The sequence below is a fragment of the Pogonomyrmex barbatus genome, unplaced genomic scaffold (assembly GCF_055798465.1).
Source record: "Pogonomyrmex barbatus isolate J1 unplaced genomic scaffold, ASM5579846v1 scaffold15, whole genome shotgun sequence".
NCBI lineage: Eukaryota > Metazoa > Arthropoda > Insecta > Hymenoptera > Formicidae > Pogonomyrmex > Pogonomyrmex barbatus.
The window spans coordinates 3,427,415-3,447,874 of record NW_028297111.1 but is presented as its reverse complement, the minus strand read 5'-3'; the positions used below and the strand labels follow the sequence as shown (position 1 = coordinate 3,447,874).

Genomic DNA, 20,460 nt, shown 5'->3' with positions numbered 1-20,460 from the left:
TGTTAAAGCCATCCCGCTCTTCTCTATCACGACGTTTTCGCGTATATTTTTTTCTATTATTTCGCAATGATGCGAAAATAAATTTCGTTTTAATATCTTCGACGATTAATGACAACGCAACGACTTTCATAAATTTGTTGAAATTTAATTTATAGATATCTCACGTAAAACTTTCTCATTATTGAGAAAGACAATGAGAAGGATCAAATCTTTGCAATGGCATAAGTTTTGTAATTTACATATAATCAATAAGTTTGATTATCGACGGAAGGATAACATATCAAAACTCCTTTATGGCACTCCTTTATGGCATTCCTTTATTGCAAATATTAATTCTTGAATACTTGAATTTCCAATCAGATAATATTATATTTCTATGCTAGAGAATATTAACTAAAATTTTAAATTTTTATGTCTTGAAATCAATGTGATTTTAATAAATTACAAAAAAGAACAATGATATTTTTGGGAGCAACTTAATCTAGTTTATATAACTTATTCTTGATTAAAAGAAAAAAAATTAAAGAAATAAATTTTTCTTCCTTTTTAAATAAAAATTTGGAAATAATAAATTAATGTAGATAAATAATTTATAAATAAAATTAAAATACAAATTTTGTTCTTTAAATAGTAAATCTCTTTTTAAATAAAAAAATTGGTTAGATTGATAAAAAAAAAAAAAGAAATAATATGCGCGTAACATTAAAATTTTCTTCTAATAATATACTTTATATACATATTAATTAAAAAATGATTCTAATTTTTTCAATTTAAGAGCTTGAATAAATATTTATAATATTTCTACTCCAAAATGTTTTCTTGATTGATTAATAATTTAGCAACTGAGATTCATTAATCTCATCATTATGAAGCTAATTTATTTATCGAAATTAATTTAAATGTAATATTTGATTGTGCAAAAAGAATATACATATATTGGCATGATTTTATATATTTTATAGTGTAGAACATTTTGAGACAATGTATATATAATTATAGATTAAACGAACTTACCTAAGTGAAGTTCGATCATAATTGTATGAGCGCCTCTTCCGAAGTGATCAAGACGTAGTACCTCCCTCTCAGTCCCTAAATGTCCACCATTTTAAAGCTCAAACAAAGCGACGCACGCGCCGCCGCTGCCGTCACCGCCACCGTCGCCCTTCCCGAGTTCATTCTTTAAAGCTGTGTCGCAACTTTTTTGGGCAGAAGATCTGGCTGCGATGTAGATCTGGGCTTAAGGGTGGGAGTGATCACTTCGGAAGAGGCGCTCATACAATTATGATCGAACTTCACTTAGGTAAGTTCGTTTAATTTATAATTGTACTTCGCGCCTCTTCCTCGTGATCAAGACGTAGATGTTTAAAGTTTAGTTGCGGCACTTCAATGACAGAATGAATAAGAAAAGTTTTCTTATTTATTTTTTCTTTTCCACTCGACGGTTTTACAAGTCATGAACTATGACGTCGATATTCTTTTTATGAGTCTAATATCATTCTCGCAAATACATCGGACGCTTTCGCCATATTTCGATTGTAGAATTTTGCAAATGTTTTCGAGTTGCTTGTCCATCTGGCTGTTTTCCGGATGGTGTTTAGATCAACTCCATGCCTTCTTGCCGCTGACGTTGCGGCATGTCGAGTACTATAGGCCGTGAATATTTCTGTGTCAATTCCACTTTTTGATAGGATCTCCTTTATCCAGCGACTTAGAGTCTGGGATGTGACTGCCTTGGAAGGCTTTTTGAAGGAGATGAACAGTGAATTTGTAGAACCACGAATGTCTTTGGTCCTTTTCAGATAGATTTTTAGGGTCGAAGCTACGCAAATCTCTTTGTTCTCTGTATAGAATGGCAGGACCAAACAAGGTTGTGTCCTGTTTGGGCCTGAAGTTTTAATTCTATCGGGAACTTTTATTTCGATGGATTCTGCGGTTTCTCGAATGTTTCTTATATCTAACATTGCGAATGTTTGTAACCTGTGACCTGTGACTAACGCAAGTAGAGAGATTAATTTTGTAGATAAGTTTCTCAGCGTAGTGTCTTTGTTATTTACTTTAGACGATAGGTAATCTAGTACAGCCTTAAGGTCCCAGGTATAGTCATATTTGGGCTTGGGCGGTCTCCTGTTGAAAACGCCTTTGAAAAATCTCCTAATGTTCGGATCTTGTCCGATTTCGTGGCCTATTATTAGTGAGATTGCCGAGCGTAGGCAATTCAATGTGCTATAGGAGGCTCTCTTCTCGAATGCATCGGTTAAACTGGCAAGGATGTCTCGAATTGAATTGGTGAATGGATCGACGGAGTTCTCGTTGCAGAAGCTCCACCACTTCTTTAGGGCGGAATCATATTGTTTTAGAGACGATTCCGTTAATGATGCCATCATTATTTCTATTGTATTATCTGGTATTTGTCTTCGATCGAGTCCTGTCCTGATAACTTGCCGGCAACCAGGGTAAGATGTCGCCGGGTGAGGTTCTCTGTTGCAAGAGGTTAATAAATTAATATTCGACTCTAGATAAATAGGTTCCGAGATTAGCATCGAGTGAAACAACGGGAACCAGGGTTGTGCAGGCCATTCCGGGACGACCACAATACCTACTGCCTTGTCATCCCTGATTTTTCGGAGAACCCTAAGGATAATCGCGAATGGCGGAAATGCGTAAAAATCAAGATTTTTCCACGATTTCGTGAACGCGTCTACCGATAATGAGTTGGGGTCTTTGAACCATGAGAAATATTTTTCGCACTTGGCGTTGACCCGACTGGCGAACAGGTCAATTTTCGGTTTTCCTAATGTCTTATTGATTTTTTCAAATGCTTCATTCGCTAGCTCGTATTCTATTTCCGGTTCGATTTTCCTTGACTCTGCATCAGCTATAAAGTTGTCTTTAGAGCTTATATACGACGCGAATAAAACAATATCTCGAGCTTCGCACCATTCCCAGATTTCCTGGGTTATCCTATTCAGTTTGACAATTTGGATGCCCCCCATTCTATTGATGTAGGAGATGGCGGTGGTATTGTCTATTCGAAGTAAAATGTCTGTACTTCGCAAATGTTTCGCAAAACATTTTAATCCGAAAAACGCTGCTTTTAGTTCGAGGAAATTAATGTGTTTTGATCGCTCTGACGTATCCCATGGGCCATGTGCTGTTTCATTTTCGCAGGCTGCTCCCCAGCCCGTCAGAGATGCATCCGAATAGATTTCTAACTGGAAGTTCAAGGTATCTATCGAGTTGCATGTCTTTTGTATGTTGTGTTTCCACCAGTTTAAGTCCTTTCTAACGTTATTGCTCAGGGTCATGATTGCGTCATAATTAAAGTTGTTTGTCTCAAGCGCTAAGAATTTTTCTCTTTCCAGAAACTTAGTGTGAGCATAACCATACTTTACTGCTGGGCAACATGAGACGATTGGACCTACCATCTGAGCGAAATCCCTAATCTTATATCTTCTATTTACATTGAATTTTGACACAATCTCTAGAACTCTCGATTTTTTCCCAATTGGGAGTTCAATCGTCATTCGATTAGAGTCGAACATAAAGCCTAAATATTTACATCTCTGCACGGGGGAGAGTTGACTTTTCTTTTCGTTAATTATGAATCCTAATCTCTCTAAGATTATCCGTGTATGTACAACGTTCGTTACGCATTCGTCACGTGATTTTCCGAACAACAGGAAGTCGTCCAAATATGCCACCGAGAGAAAACCTCTACATCTGAGATCGGAAATCACAGGTTTCACAATTTTTGTGAAGACATACGGGGCGCTAGAAAGGCCGAAAGGTAGACACAAAAACTGGAAAAGCTTTCCTTCGAATTTAAATCTCAAGCATCTTCTGTCCGAATCTGCGATCGGTATTAAGTAATATGCATCTTTTAAGTCGATTGAAGTCATAAACCAATCCTTGTTTAGTAATCTAACGACCGTCTTGTGTTCTTCTAACTTAAAGTGTTTTGTCTTTACAAATTTATTTAGCTTTTTTAAGTTTAATATTAGTCTGTATGAGCCGTCAGACTTTTTTCGTAGGAAAACGCTTGAGATGAATTGCTTTCGGTCTGGTTTACACGGTTCTATGGCCCCTTCTTGCGTCGATTGTCGTCGCACGTACAGGTTAGAGCCTACACTTGTACAGACAGACAGTAGTGACAGACTTGTAGAGACGCTTTTACCTCCGGATTCAGCTTCGGAGGGTCAATGCGTGTGCAGTTTGACGGAGGGGGATATTTTTTAAGAAGATCCGCTCGCTCTTCTGTCGGAAGTCCTAGTTTAAGTATTTCTTCCCATCTGGCGACCACGTCGCTATGTAGTGATTCAGCTAGAGTCCGTTCCTCGGCGAATCGTTTTCCTATAGAATATTTATATAATTATTATGTTTGTTGCGAAATATTCGCAATGTGACAGATTAGAGTCTGTCGAGATGACCTGTCTGAGACGGTTAAAGTTGTGTGCGGTGTCAGTTATGACCTATGCCGCGCCGATTATCCGTCGCGCGATGTAGGTTAGAGCCTACATTACGTCAACTGTCGGTGTCGTGCACGCAGGTTAGGGTCCGCGTGCCGACATTCGATAATGCCGGTCACTCCTGCGTGCTGGTTAGGCCCCGTATTGCGTCGATTGTCGTTGCACGTACAGGTTAGGGCCCGCGTGCCGACGCCCAGCGACGCAGGTTAGAGCCTGCGTATCGTCTAGGCTCATGCCGCGCCGATTGTCGCTCGTGCACGCAGGTTAGGACCCGCGTGTTGCCGCTCGTTTATCTGATTTCACTACGACGGATTAGGGTCCGTCGCGAGTGTAGGTTAGGGCCCATCTCGCGCCGTTTAATTGCGCGATGTAGGTTAGAGCCTACATCACGTCGACTGTCGGTGTCGTGCACGCAGGTTAGGGCCCGCGTGCCGACACTCGACAATGCCGGTTACGCCTGCGTGCTGGTTAGGCCCCGTATTGCGTCGATTGTCGTCGCACGTACAGGTTAGGGCCTGCGTGCCGACGCCCAGCGACGCAGGTTAGAGCCTGCGTATCGTCTAGGCTCATGCCGCGCCGATTGTCGCTCGTGCACGCAGGTTAGGACCCGCGTGTTGCCGTGTCAATTCTCACCGACGCAGGTTAGTGCCTGCGTGTAGCTACATAAAGAATTTCGTTATGCTTACTGTGTGACGCATATGAATCTATCGACGACGATTCCGAATATCTCCTACGTTTCGCTTCTTTCTGTTTCTTGAGTTCTTCCTTCAGCAATTTTGCTCGCTTCTTCCAACGATTCTCTTTTTCTGCTTTCTTGCTTCTCTTTCTTTTCTTCCCCATCTTGTGCGTTGTGGACACCTTGGCACCAAGAAAAAGAATGAACTCGGGAGTGACGACGGTGGCGGTGACGGCAGCGGCGGCGCGTGCGTCGCTTTGTTTGAGCTTTAAAATGGTGGACATTTAGGGACTGAGAGGGAGGTACTACGTCTTGATCACGAGAAAGAGGCGCGAAGTACAATTCTATTGGCGTGCGGTCTTGGTGTTTGTTATTGCGGTATACAGCGCGTTGTGTTTACACAACGATCACCATTTGCGCGATGAGATTCAAGCGGGCAAGTATTATCGTGAACTGTTCTACATGTTGTCGCATTACCTCGAAATATGAGATTTTTCTTGTAAATCTTTGTAAATAATTAACAATTATCAATCCGCGAGATTGAATAATTCTAGCAATTAACCTCTTTTAAACTTTGTAGCGTCAAAGCGAAGACTATTTATCGATGCATTATTTCGCTTGATTTTCTTTGAAGTAGAAATTAAAATTGCAAGGGATTAAATTATAATTACAATTATTGTTTTGTGATATTTATTGTGATAATAATTAATGAATTAATAAAAGTTTTTAATAAATATTTAATCTAAAATATAAATCTTGCATCACACTTTGGATTTTTATCCAATCTGAGTATAATTTTTTAATAAGGAGCATAAAATATAGGTCAAATCCAACAAAAAATAATAAAAAGTTGTGATGTATTATATATTATAATAACGTTCAAATATTTTGTGGAATTCGTACATTCGAAATGCGATCGAATACATAATATTGATTTTTGGTTATTTCGGACAGTTTTTTAATTAATTGTTAATTCCTGACAAATCCTGAGAAATAGTCCTAAAGACCAAAGCCCCTACTCAGCTCAGCAGGAGTGTACAAAATACTTTGCTCATGGCAAAATATATATTGAGGAAACCATTGGAGAATGATGGATGACATATGAATGAAAAAACATTAATGCGATGTCAGATTAAAACAGTCGGCATTATCAGAATATTGAAACAGGACATCAAATACTATGATAAAACAATAGCTCTAGCTATCTCGTATTTTCCAAGAAAGTATAGAGATTCAAAAACATCTCGACAATTTAAATAGATGTAATTGACAATATGGAAGTAACATATGGAAGACCATTCTCCCGATTGATCGAAAATAACTTTTCCAACCCATTTTTCCTCTCTCCTCATCATAAGTTTTTAGCAAACCTACCCTCTTCTATCTTCTTCCCCCGTTTTCCTCCTACCTTTCTCTCTTACAGCGTATATGAGGGAATTCCAGCGGAGAAACGGCACAGTATCAGAGAGTTTTTCGCCCTGATGAAGTGAACAATACAATGTTCACGAAACATTAACATTTAACAATGATAACACGGATAATACCCGTAAATATATTAACTTTAATTGTTAATATCTCATTTTTATTATATTGTATGATTATATTAAAGTGAAACTTTTATGAATTTACATCTGTACATAGAATTGATATAATCGAAATATCGATGAAAATATTAGTTTTAGAAAACTACAATAGCTATAAAGAAATGGTGTAGCTTTGTGTAAGTATAGCTTTATACTTTTTCTACTTTGTCGCAATGTAGCAAAACGTACATTGCGTACACCAGAAATGTTGTTCAAATCATCTTATTCTGATAATTAGAGATGTATGACGTTAGCATCCCAACTTTTATTCTCAAGAGTTCTATTATTTTTTATTAATTTTAAAGGAATACTTTAAAGTAAAGTAAAATATTTCTATATAAAAGTATTCCTTTTTTTAAAGGAATACTTTTATATAGAAATATTTTTATGTTTGCCTAAAAAATTCTGATAATTAGTGCGCACGTGATCGTAATTAATTGCATTTCCACGAATTAATATGTGAGAATGCAATGAAGGAGAAAGGAAACAGTCTGGCAGATCAGAATAAATATATATGTATGTATATAAAATATATTTGCTATACAATGCGTGCGTGCGTGCGTGCGTGCGTGCGTGCGTGCGTGCGTGCGTGCGTGTGTGTGATACATATGAATGTATGTATGTATGTATGTATATTCGTACATATGTACATATGTACGTAGTATTCGCTCGATTCAGTGGCCCTGACTTATCGACTTGATTTCGATTATCGCCTGCAGGATCAATAAGAGTTAATGATAAATACGTTCGCATCGAAACCTGACACATTAGCAATAATCTAGAATAATAAAAAAAATAATAAACACACTAATTCTTTTTATTTGTTCCATCTTTCTTCTCTCTTTCTCTAATTTAGAAAGAAATGCATAAACTATATTTTCATCGTTAATTGTTCATTCGTACCGATTTTTATATCTATATAAACATATATTTCGTAATACGTTGAATGCTTTGAATTATAAATTATGCTAAGTCGAGTATTCTTCTCGTACAATTACTTGCAATCATAATTCATGCACTTATAAATGTTTCTAAATTACTACTAATTACTACTAATACTAATATCCCTTTCGAGGAAATGTAATTATCTTGATACCCTTTTTTTACCTTTATATATTACATTGTATGCTTAGAATATATTTCTAATGCGTATCTTTTAACATTGTTTGAAAGATACTTAAAATTAATTTAAAAATTATAGGCAAAAGGATTAAGGACAAAGGAACTAATATTTTGTTTGAAAAACATAATTTTTATTACGTAATATATTAATATCAACTCTGATATTAACAAATTACATGATTTCTAAATTTCTAATCAATAATCGGAAAAAATATTATTCATCACGCATACTAATTCTGTCTCACGAAATTCTTTGCAATATAAATATATAACAATTGTTCTATATTGCAGAAATAGTTTTTATCGCATTGCGTTCCTTTTTTGATGTCATATAATATCATGACTACATTGCTTTCATAAAGAAAACTTTATTCCAGTAAAAAGTAACTTTGATCTGAGTTCAAAAATATATGCGAAATGTCCAATACATTCGGTAATATATGCGTTACGCATATGACTGAAACTGGTAGAACATTTCTGCGAAATGTGACGCTGTTACACATATCACATCTAATTAATTAGATTATTCGGCCTATTATATCCTATTTATGTGGCGCAAGGAATTGTGTTTCGCATAACTCTCTGCCCACATGAGATATGCACGTACAAATATACCCGAGTTTAATTTGAATATGTTGTTATCCAGCACATCATAGCATTTTAGTCTTGTTTAAATAATAATATTACTAATTAACAATTCCGTCCATTAGAGGACAGTGTTATTGTAATTAAAAAACTACTGTGAAAAGCTACGAATAAGGAGGGATATAATAAGTGCAAACAGTATCCTTTACGAATAATACTATTCATATTTTCTATTAGGTAGAATTATCTAATTTTCGATTTGCATTATATGTTGAATTAATTGAATTATAATATCATAAGGATGATATACATTACGATGCTTATATATTTGATGTCCATATTTTAGAAGTCAATTAATAATTATTTAAAACTACATATAACAAAAGAATTTTTTTATAATTATAAAAGGAACGTTTAAAATTTTATATATGTACTATATATTATGTACTATATATATTTGTACTATATATTTTATATATGTACTATATAAACTATATAAACAAGAAAAAAATTAATATATTTTTTTATTTATGACAAATGTTGTTATTCGTATAATATGTTTTGTTTTTGCTTATGTCTCGTTTAATTTTATTTCAAAGTTATTAGCACAAACTTTTTGATAATGTAGTATGATTTTTGATAATGTGGTATGAAATATATTGAAAATGGCATCGAGCTTTTTACGCTCTTTTTTTTTCTGGTAAATTTTGGACTAAAATCAACTTGATATATATTTCCGAACTTCCTCCGTTTCCTCGAGGGCTTGTTTGTTCCAAGAGTTTTGGCAATGATTGTCTTCGGCGATGCTATTCGATATTCCCTCCGCAAGATTGCCATGTATTCAGGGGTGGCGAAAGACTGTTTTTTTTTTTTCTTTATGGAAAACAATGGAAACAAGATGTCTAGAGGTTGCTGTTTGCGTCTCTTATAAGCACGAAATAAATTCAAGAGATAAAATAAATTCGAGGAACAGCACACCTACGTTATTCTTTGCGCCTTGTGAGTACCGAAAGGTACGAATGTAGGTCACGATTTCTTCTCTTACGAGTCCAGCGTCTATGAACCGTTTCCTCATCTTATTTTTCACGTGAAACTATGAATGTTCATGTCACGAAGTGTTATACAGTGATATGGTAAACGCCAGCAGTAAAATTTTTATCTATATAATACAACTTGCTTCCTTGTTATATTTAAAAATTATCTTTTTAAGGCGCTGCTTTATTGGCCAAGTTTTTTTACATAAAAATTTTTTTATTTAAATTATATTTTTTTAAATTACATTATTACATTTTTTTTATTTTGTATTATTACCTCTTTAATTCTTTATTCTAATTAAATTTTTCATTTGATTCAAATATACATTTATTTATAAATTTTTTACAAAGGGATATGCCGGAATATTATGTATACATATATTGAGATGGAATGAAAGCTACTACCACTTGTGTTAGATACATATCATTTGAGTTAAATTAAATTCAACGCAATTTTATATCATAAATTTATATCATAATTTTGAAAAAGAATTAAAGCTATTATCATTTGGGTTTTAGAATAAGAAGATTTCAATGAGAATACAAAGATACGAATCACAGATTGATTTACATTTTTTAAAAGTAATTGTACATTTAACTTTTGAGATAATGGGACTATAACTTGGCACCACTTTTTTTTATATCAAATCTTTTATATAAATGATATACATATTAGTTGAGTATTAGATACTATTTGAATAAGATTGTGATATAATACTCATTGTTAGGTTTAAATAGGAAAATTCTTAAGTGCTAAAGATATATACTTAAATTTTATTTCTATTTTTTTATGATCTTAAATAAATGCGATTTAGATAAATGTTTTCTTTCTATACTTGACACCCTTTTTTACCTTTTTGTAAAAAGATAATTTTATAGTAATATCAGACATTTTGTAGTATTAACCATTTTTCTATGTTCGAAAAGCGCGTCTTGACACTTTTATACTTGATATTTTTTTTCTGTAATACGCACAACGAGAGTAAAAAGGATAGAAAACGAAAGAACGAACGAGATAGCATATTTCCTTTTTCTCCACACGTCCGATTGATGATCGACGATGTCATTGAGTTCTGCGGCGAGTTTGACAATTGCTGATAGTTCGTTTCGGAGTATAAGTGATGTTTATGCGACATAATCTATTATTTTGTAGGTAAGTTCTAAGAAGCAATATGAGTATTGTCATTTTAAATGCATGTATTTTTCATTGTATTGTATTTTTACATATGTATATGTTTGTGCTTTTTAATGTTTAATATTTTTCCTTAATATTTAAGATACTTAAAGATTAATACTTAAGATTTGTTGAAGTATTTCAGAATGTTGTTGCTTTACAATTTTTTCCTGAATATGCTGAAAGTGTATGATACATATGTAATTTTAGTACAAGTGCAATATGTTTTTTTTATACTTTTATTAATACAATTTTGTTGAAAAGATAATTCAGTTTCATTAATAGTTATAAAATTTATCTTTTGTTATATTGTTTTGTTAAACAAATATATCATGATATGGTCAAGAGTTGCACAACAATCTATACAGACTATAGCATTTGAACACTTCTAGCGCTTTAATTTTTGCACAAACGCATACGTAAGAGGATAATATTAAAATGACAGTATTTATATTGCTTCTTAGAATCTATCTACAAAATAACAGATTATGGCACACAAATATTAGTCACTTACAGTCCAAAACAAATTATCATCAATTCGCCGCAAAACTCAATGACATCGTTGTCCGCCAATCGGACGCGCGGAGAAAGAACAAGCATACTATCTCGCTTACTCTTTCGTTTTCTACTTTCTTACTCTCGTGCGTACACACATCACTGCGGAATCTTGAACTAGATAGAGACCTTTTATTAATAATCAGTCAATCTGAATCGTGACATAAAGAGCAGATACTGTAGTTAGAGATACATTTCCCAATTTTGCACGAGACAGATTGTACTCTGCCCGCCAATGATTTGTTGGATCCTACTGGTGTCCCTGACTTATCGGTTTTAATGATCCGTTGAGTCGATAAGATTAATAATGATAAATATTGTTTTACCTTTTTCAAGATAGTCGTTACACATAATTCCGTGACTATCCCAAAAAACAATCGCCATTATCTTCCCAGTTGATGGAACCGTCTTCGCCTTTTTCGGAGCAAGTTCATCCTTTGCAGTCCACTGTTTTGTATCTGGACTGTTCTTTTGTATCTGGAGTGTAGTGGTGGATCCAAGTTTCATCTACAGTATGAATCGACGCAAAAAATCTGATTCGTTTCGCTTGAACCGCTCCAACAGGGCCTTGGAAATGTTCATTCGAATTCGCTTTTGGTCCAAAGTGAGCAAGCGCGGCACCCAACGCGCGAATAGCTTGCGCATATTCAATTCTTCAGTCAATATATTGCGCGACAAACGCGTTCTTTCGATATGCCCATAGCCTCTGCTATCTCTCTAACCTTGATTCGATGGTCATCTAGTATCATTTGGTGAACATTTTCGATGTTATCAGCGGTGGTCACAGTTTTTGGCCGTCCCGAACGCTCATCGTCAGCCAAGCTGGTACGACCACGTTTAAATTCAGCTGCCCATCTTTTTGCCCGGTGGTAAATGATAGGGCAGAGTCCCCTCGAAACAGCGTCCAACTCGATTTTAATTTGCGCAGGCGTATTGCCTTTCAAATGTAAGAATTTAATCACGGCATATTCAATTTTTTCCATTTTCACAAAAACACTGACATTGACTGACACAAACGACTGTCAAACAACAATTGAGCGTCCAAAATGGCTGAAATTTTCACAAAAGTTTTTCAAAGCATATACTATTGTAATACTAGAATGGTTTTGATGAGTAACATCATCTTCATGTTAAGGCTCAAAACTTTTCAGACTACCCTCGTACATATATATACATGTATATTCCATATTCTTTAGTTTTAAAAAATACAAATTCTCTCTTTTTTTTTTTATACTCAATTTTTAAACTCAATTTCAAGATATATAATATTTCTCAATTAAATTTAAAATTACACATTAAAAGTCATTTGAAATCTAGTTTAGGACGTGTTCAATTTCAATATTTATTTACGTTTCTGAAACACGATACTAGAATTAAAAAATTTTAATAACTATAATTATGAAAATTTTAAATAAGTATTTAAACAACTAATTCTCTCTTCCTAAGATACAACTTAGAGATCCAAATAAATGCAGTATTCGTATAAAAATATGGCATATTCCCTCAAAATACCTCATAGATATTAGATACATATTGCAGAAGAGATAATAGTTTTTCAAGTTTTAATCTTTAGTCCAATAGACAATCTCTAGTTTCTAGAGATACAATTATTGCAGGCAACATACAAAATCCGGCTTACATATGTGTTATACACATCGTAGGAAAACGGAGAAGGTGGTACGAGCAGTGTACGTTCGTTAATACTTTCAGAATCCTGATATTACTGGATCGCATTGCTCATTAAATTCGAGGGACTATTCAATTTATCATGTGCCATAAATCGAAATGATAATTTGCGAAAATAATTTTCCCTTCATGAGGAGCGCGCGAATTCTCATGATTAAATCAATTTGAATTTACATGTTAATTAATAGCAACTTGCCTGTTTTTATACATATAACATTCTGCTGGAGCATTCTGGTCCAATTAAACTAAAGAAAACTTCTTTGATAAAGTTAGAATAAATTTTTTTTTTAAGTTATTATTACTTCTTGCAATGTTCAATTATATGAATATTTACAGTCAAACATTAAGTTTTTAGAAATAAATTAATACTTAACACTCATATAAAATTATGATATAAAAATTAAATCATAATGCTTTACAAAAATTATTTTTTATTTTATAAAAAATAATGCGCGCGCGCGCAGAGAGAGAGAGAGAGAGAGAGAGAGAGAAGGGGGAGAGATATAATTCATATATATATATATATATATATATATGAATTATATCTCTCCCCCTTCTCTCTCTCTCTCTCTCTCTGCGCGCGCGCGCATTATTTTTTATAAAATAAAAAATAATTTTTATTTGTCATGCTCCTTTCTATCATATTTTGAGACGTATAATTATAAAATCTAAATATCTTGTATGTAAAAACTAAATGTAAAAATGATTGTCTAGGAGATCAATTTCACAATTTTTTTTTTAGACTAAATATGTATATATATATATATATATATATATATATATATATATATATATATATATATATATGGGAAGGAGCATGATAAATAATTGCAAAATATTACATAATAGAATTAAATGGAATTAAATTAATCTTTTTTATAGCATGCTTTTACAGATTTTGAGGCCTTAAAATATATAAAAATGATTGTCTAAGGGACCGATTTCACTAGAGCAAGAGATGACTGCATCCCACTCCGCGCATCACACTAACATCTGCTTGTTTTCGTTCTATACGAAGCAAGCGAATTGTTTCTGGAATATTAGTGTTTGCTTTAATCCCACACATCCGTACCTACATAATTCGAATGTGGTATATAAAAGCCTTTTATTTATCGTAACTCTCAAACTATATAACGTGCGTACAGGCCATGGAACCCCGCATGACCATATTTATACAAGAAAACCAACAGAAAATCAACACGAGTTAATCAGATTGACCAGATTGAAGATATGAGAGTTGAAAAAAAATAAAAATCAGTGAGGATCATTTTCTCTATAGTAATTATCTCTACATTAAATATGAATATATCAAATATATTCTCCGTTACAATTTATATACTTAATTTATCCCCAAATATTTTATAAAAATATATATTTCATATATATTTCATATAAACTGATAAAATATTAAAGTAATATTATAGTCTTAGTCAAAATATTTAACCAAGAAAATAAAAATGTATATCATTTTCCTATAAAAAAGATGTTTTAGAAAAACTGTTTTGTCAACTTTTATCTTGAGATTGAATAATTCTGCGTTACACTCAATAATACGTACATATACAATAACTTTTAATAATTTTATATCATCGTGATACATGTATTTAATAATTCTTGTACATCTATCTGTTGAGATAAAGTTGTTCAAATAATGTGCTACTTCCGAAAAATAATTTTTATTTCACTTTAGCAATGAGAAATCTGAACACGGGATCGCTAATTGACGAAACGTTCCAAGGTGTAGGCTAAAGGACCACGATAACGAGAGCGATATGTAAAGTGCTTTGCGCAACAATTTGATGGCAATAGAACGTAATAGCGTGCCTATTGCAAGTGCAGTACGGGATGCGAAACGTGCTGCGCATAACGGACAGATAGCGACGGAGCGCGTTCACTAACCAGGTCGGTCGGGGGGACGAGTGAGGAAAAGGGTAGGAACGCGTTGTGTAGAGGCGGCCACGGTGCGGGCTAATGTGTTTACAGATCCGCCAATTGTAAACTAAACCGCAATGAGAGCGCGCTTCCACCTTCCAGCTCGTCGGCCTGTTCTCCATTGCATCTCACTGATGATATGGTCGGCATACAATGCGCACACCGAATGTTCTCACCCTGTTAGTTAAGCTTCAGTTAAGTCCTTTCGACCCTCTCTCTCTCTCTCTCTCTCTCTCTCTCTCTCTCTCTCTCTCTCTCTCCTCTCACATTTCACCATTGAATTCTTCCACTAGGGCAAGAGTGGATGCGCGTATCGTCCAAAGCAGATTTGTATGCGCCAGCGCTGGCCATTATTCTCGACTCGGGGATCGAGCATCGTGCAAATAAACTTTCTCACACCTGTTTACGACAATCTCAATCTCTTTCACCGTTCTGGTGAGAACCTTGTTTCTCGTCGACAGATATCGTCGAAGGCTCTGCAACGGGATCCGACACCTTTTTCGTCAAGTTTTTCAGCAAATTCGTCACGATAAATTCACCGTCAATCGTCACCGCGAATCGCTTTTGTTATAATTAGCACGTTTATTACCATCATTATGTATATGATGTTAAATTGTTCCCGAAATAAATAGGCGTGCAAGGATTAGCCGAATGGAAATGAAAATCATTCCCCTTCTCCTCTCTTCTCATGTAGCTTTTTTCATCGTCGTTGTATTTTCGTAATCGCAAAACGAGGCATTCCATGTGGAAATGGATCTCGTCAGAGCAGTACGTTTCAATAGTTTTAATGCCAGTTGCAGCTGCTAACTTTTACAATGTTCTGGGATAGTGGCTGAGAGAGGGGAGGAGAGAAAGGTGGGAGAGGGGGGAGAAGAAGGGGGAAAGAGACAGGAAGAGCGAGAGAGAGAGAGAGAGAGAGAGAGAGAGAGAGAGAGAGAGAGAGAGAGAGAGAGAGAGAGAGCGCAAGCACTCACTTTGGTACAAACGGTTCGACCGCAAGTGTAACTTTTCCCTTGAATTTAATTTTGGTCATTCGACGACTGCCTCCAAACACATCAAGTATCGAAGGATTTCTGCACACTTTTACTTGACTATATACCAAATCATAATGAACGATGGCTTCAACAAATGCAATAAAAATAATGCAGTAAAAAAATCAAATAGAAAGAATTTTACTAAAAATAGTAAAATTAACTTCTAATATCGATTGAATACTACTCTGGCGATAAGAGCGTAGTGAAGCAAAATAAAACATTTTCACGATTCAATATCGAGAGCCCAATCATGTTCGCAATAATTTGACGATTTAGCATCAAGAATGAAAACAAAATCCCCGATAAAGTTCGTAATTAAAATCTAACACGCGACTATTTCAGCTAATCTCGTCACGTTATGTATTCGAAGAGTACAAACCGAAATTTCAATTTCAGTCTCCAACTCGCTTCGTTTGACATCGTCATCGCATTACGAGACCAGTTTCAAACTCATACCAATAAGTGTCGAATTATTCACGAACATTTTCTTTAGAAGCCGATCCATGAGGATATGAATTAATAAGGGAAAACAAATATTGTCTTGAGTATCTACGATACTTCAACATCGGAAAGTATATCATATCATTACCTATTAGAAGTTAGCCCCCCACTTTTAGAAATAACTTATTTTGAGAGTTGTGCTGAATTGTGCTAGGTTTGTGCTACATTGTGCTCGAATTTTAAAACCATAATGTAAAAATGTCATAAAAAATGAAAAAAAACGACATTTTAGGCTAGCCCCCCCACTTTGCGATTTTTTTTAATTTTCTCGATTATGCTAGGTTGTGCTAGGTTGTGCTAACATTGTGCCAAAATATTATCTTTAAAAAATAATAACAATAGAAGTTATGATAAAAAATAGATTTGGGAAAAAAAATATATAAATGACATTTATTCTTATATCAGTCATCTAAAGAGTATGCAAATGCATATCTAATATATATTCGCTTAGCACAAATCGGCACAATCGGTTTCGTCAGCAGAACGATATGAAGGGCACTTTACTCTTGAGCGCGGCCCTTCGCGCACGCATTTTTTGTTAAAAATTCGGATTTGTAGTTATTGGATGTCCATAATACTGCATATCTGAGTTGTGCTAGCCTAGCACAAGTTGGCACAACCGTCGGTTTCGCCAGCACAACGATATGAAGGGCACTTTACTCTTGAGCGCGGCCCTTCGCGCTCGCATTTTTTGTTAAAAACTCGGGTTTGTAGTTATTGGATGTTCATAATACTGCATATCTGAGTTGTGCTAGCCTAGCACAAGTTGGCACAACCATCGATTTCGTCAGCACAACGATATAAAGGGCACTTTACTCTTGAGCGCGGCCCTTCGCGCACGCATTTTTTGTTAAAAACTCGGATTTGTAGTTATTGGATGTCCATAATACTGCATATCTGAATTGTGCTAGCCTAGCACAAGTTGGCACAACCATAACTTTCGTCAGCACAATGATATGAAGGGCACTTTACTCTTGAGCGCGGCCCTTCGCGCACGCATTTTTTGTTAAAAACTCGGGTTTGTAGTTATTGGATGTTCATAATACGGTATATCTGAGTTGTGCTAGCCTAGCACAAGTTGGCACAACCGTCGGTTTCGTCAGCACAACGATATGAAGGGCACTTTACTTCTTGAATGCATCCCTTCGTGTCTGGATTTCTGTGTTCGTAATTCGGATTTATAAGCTGATTCAGATTTATTATCTGATGGAATGGAAATTGTTTTAATTATTTTATTCGGAGACCTCTCTTTGTTGTGCACTTGTGTGCGCATAAGCCGTTCCACCGCGACAAGGTGGAGATCATTGGAACGGGTTTTTGCGTTTTTATTTTTTTGTTTTTTCTGAGTTTTTAATTTTTTTTATTAATTTTTATTTTAAATTTATTTTGTTTTTTTTTTATTTATGGTTGTTTAATTTTTTAATTTGGCTTTTATAATTTTTGGTCTTAATTTTTGTCTGAACTTTTTCCTTTTTGATTTTACTTTGATATAAAATATAAGATATGAAAATTTTAAATTTGAACGGCAATGAGTATTAAATAAAATGTAGGAAAAAAATGTGTTGAAATAAAATTCTTAAGTAATGTTAAAATAAAAAAAACGTGTTAAAATAAAATACTTAAATAGTGTTAAAATAAATAGAAACGTCAAAATAAAATTTCTTTTTTTGTCGTTGATGTATTAAAATAAAATTCTTAAATAATGTTAAAATAAAATGACAAAAAGTGTGTTAAAACAAAAATTCTTAAATATTGTTAAAATAAAATTCCTTTTTCTTATCGTTGTATTAAAATATCAATTAAAAAAAAATTTATTTTTGCTTTTTTATATAACATATTTTTATATATATTTTATTTAAGATATTTTTATGTATAAACACATCACTGGATTTACAGTATTATTTTCGGTGACAGATGGACATTTTCTCAACAAATCGTCGAAAAGAGTCCATTTGTCTCCATGTAAAGTGTAAGCTGTATAATGTCCAATTGAATTTACATTTCGTCCACCACTATAATGTACAATTCCAATTAATGAAAATGATGCACTATCAAGTGTGATTATTTTTGGAAAATCTTTTAACGCTATTTTTACATTTGCGTCTCCAATACATTCAATTAATAAATGTGAATGATATATTGCTTTTAACTGAACATCTTTTCCACATTGTCTACATTTTGTATAATTATTGTTTGTATATTTTTGTATAGCTTGACTAATAGCGTCATAGCCATGTAAATTTATCGTTTCAAAATCTAGATTGAAAAGAGTCAGATTTCTTTCTGTTATTTTTTTACAGTTAGTACACTCCTTTCATAATGTACAACTCGATTCTTCGTTAAAAAAGTGTTCGCATAAGTTACAGACATTTGACAGTGCATCTATTGTTATGACATTACATTGATTTTTGCTGACAAAATATTCTATTTTACGCAGTAGTGTTGCGTGTTGTCTATAAATGGATGTGCAGGGTCCTTTGTCTATAAAATTAATAATAAATTGAAATATTTCCGATGTAGCATTTGCAATAGTATCATAAAATGTTATGTGTGTGCATGCAGTAGCAAATAATTGAACAATACTGTCGAATCCGCATGTGTTTATAACGATTAACCTATCTTCTCCGTCTTTTAGTGATTCACAAAGATTTCCATTTTGCAAGAGAGCGATATCAATCTTTTTTCTTTTGCAAACTCCTATAAAATCGGGTCGTGATTGGAGATATGTTCTTTTGATCGTTGTTCCTCTTTCGTTTTTGTTTCGCCAATTGTGTTCAACATTTAGATCGGAGTAATCATTTTCTGATTTGTCACTCAATGTCGCGTCATATTCATAATTTTCTTTTTCGTTCATATTTGAAATATTAATTATCTGTGAAGTTTCGTGCGTTACGTTAATAATGTCTGTTTGCATATTTTCCTTATACGTTGTGTGTGTAAATTGAATATCGGTGCATGTGGGATTTTGTTGTGATTTTAGCGTGAATGAACTATCTAAATCTTTTTCGTTTTCTTTAATTTTTTTTTCAATATTATTTGTATTTTCAAATGCGTTTTTAATATCAGATATTTTTTCTGCTATTGCAAGTTTTGCTCGGCCAGAAAATGAGCGTAGATGTAAAGTTACAAAACTTGTCGACTCGCATCGGACGCGAAATATTTTTTAAAAGTCGATGCTTGCAATCGTTAAATTCTGCCTCCACTGCAGAAGACGTCGCAGTCGAAGACCCGTAATTAAAAATGGGTGCCATCACATTTGAATACAGTGGAAAATATAGTAGCAAAGATATTATTCGCTTTCCTATTCCTATTGAATAGTATGGATTTACATTACAGCCTGGATTTTTTATAGCATTTTCTTCAGCCAATGCTATACATTCAGCAGAGAATGTTGCTAACCATGCACCAATATCTGACTTGTTCTGAATTTTTTCTTGCAGCACTTCTGTATCGGACGTTCCAAAATCATCCAAACATTCTGTTTCATCTTCTTGAACTTTATTAACTTCACATGGAACAGTATTCTGTGTGACAACTGCATGTCTTGAAACAATATTCTGCATAAGACGGATTATTATTTTTTGTATTTTGTATTTAATAAACATTTCACTATTCATTAGAATAATGGCACATTTCGCTATCTCTTGAAATTCATCAAAATTTGAAATTTTTGTGAGAAATGCCACAATTGTAATATAAAATAAACGTGCTTGAGGATGAATAATTTTCAATTCTTTCCACCTTGAAATCATGTGAATGAAATGCGATATGTCTAAACGTAAAAATGTAGGTGGCAGATTTTTCGATTTTCCATTCAAGCATATGAAACACTCAGACAAATAGTCTTGTAAATTTTTGCATTGACAAAATGCTCTGACAATAGCTCCTATTAAAGCCCTGTCAAAATCGCAAACTACTTGTTTCGGCAATGGGAAATTTGATTTGTGTTTCATGCCAATTCTTATGATCTCTACTAACCAAAAATGAATATTGTTTGTATTTTGAGACGCGCTTAACATTTGAAATACTGGCATATAGGATGTATCAGTTTTTGTAACGATCTGATAGAGATAAATGTGGGATGATAATTCTCCTGATGGCTTTTTTAATTT

The 20,460-nt window shown here is 34.1% G+C and overlaps 2 protein-coding genes across 3 annotated transcripts in view; one reads left to right on the top strand and one right to left on the bottom strand.

Annotated features, from left to right (window-relative positions):
• The window catches only part of Cow (Proteoglycan Cow), a 157,253-nt gene that overhangs the window by 22,188 nt on the left and 114,605 nt on the right, over positions 1 to 20,460 (top strand). The gene's annotated exons all lie outside the window — the stretch shown is intronic.
• Positions 953 to 6,438, bottom strand: LOC148937252 (uncharacterized). Its single transcript, XM_089073292.1, has 2 exons — positions 5,153 to 6,438; positions 953 to 4,350 (listed from the first exon to the last, which is right to left on the bottom strand). Exon 2 carries the CDS (start codon positions 3,897 to 3,899, stop codon positions 1,479 to 1,481), a length of 2,421 nt encoding a protein of 806 aa, XP_088929418.1. The 5' UTR covers positions 3,900 to 4,350; positions 5,153 to 6,438; the 3' UTR covers positions 953 to 1,478.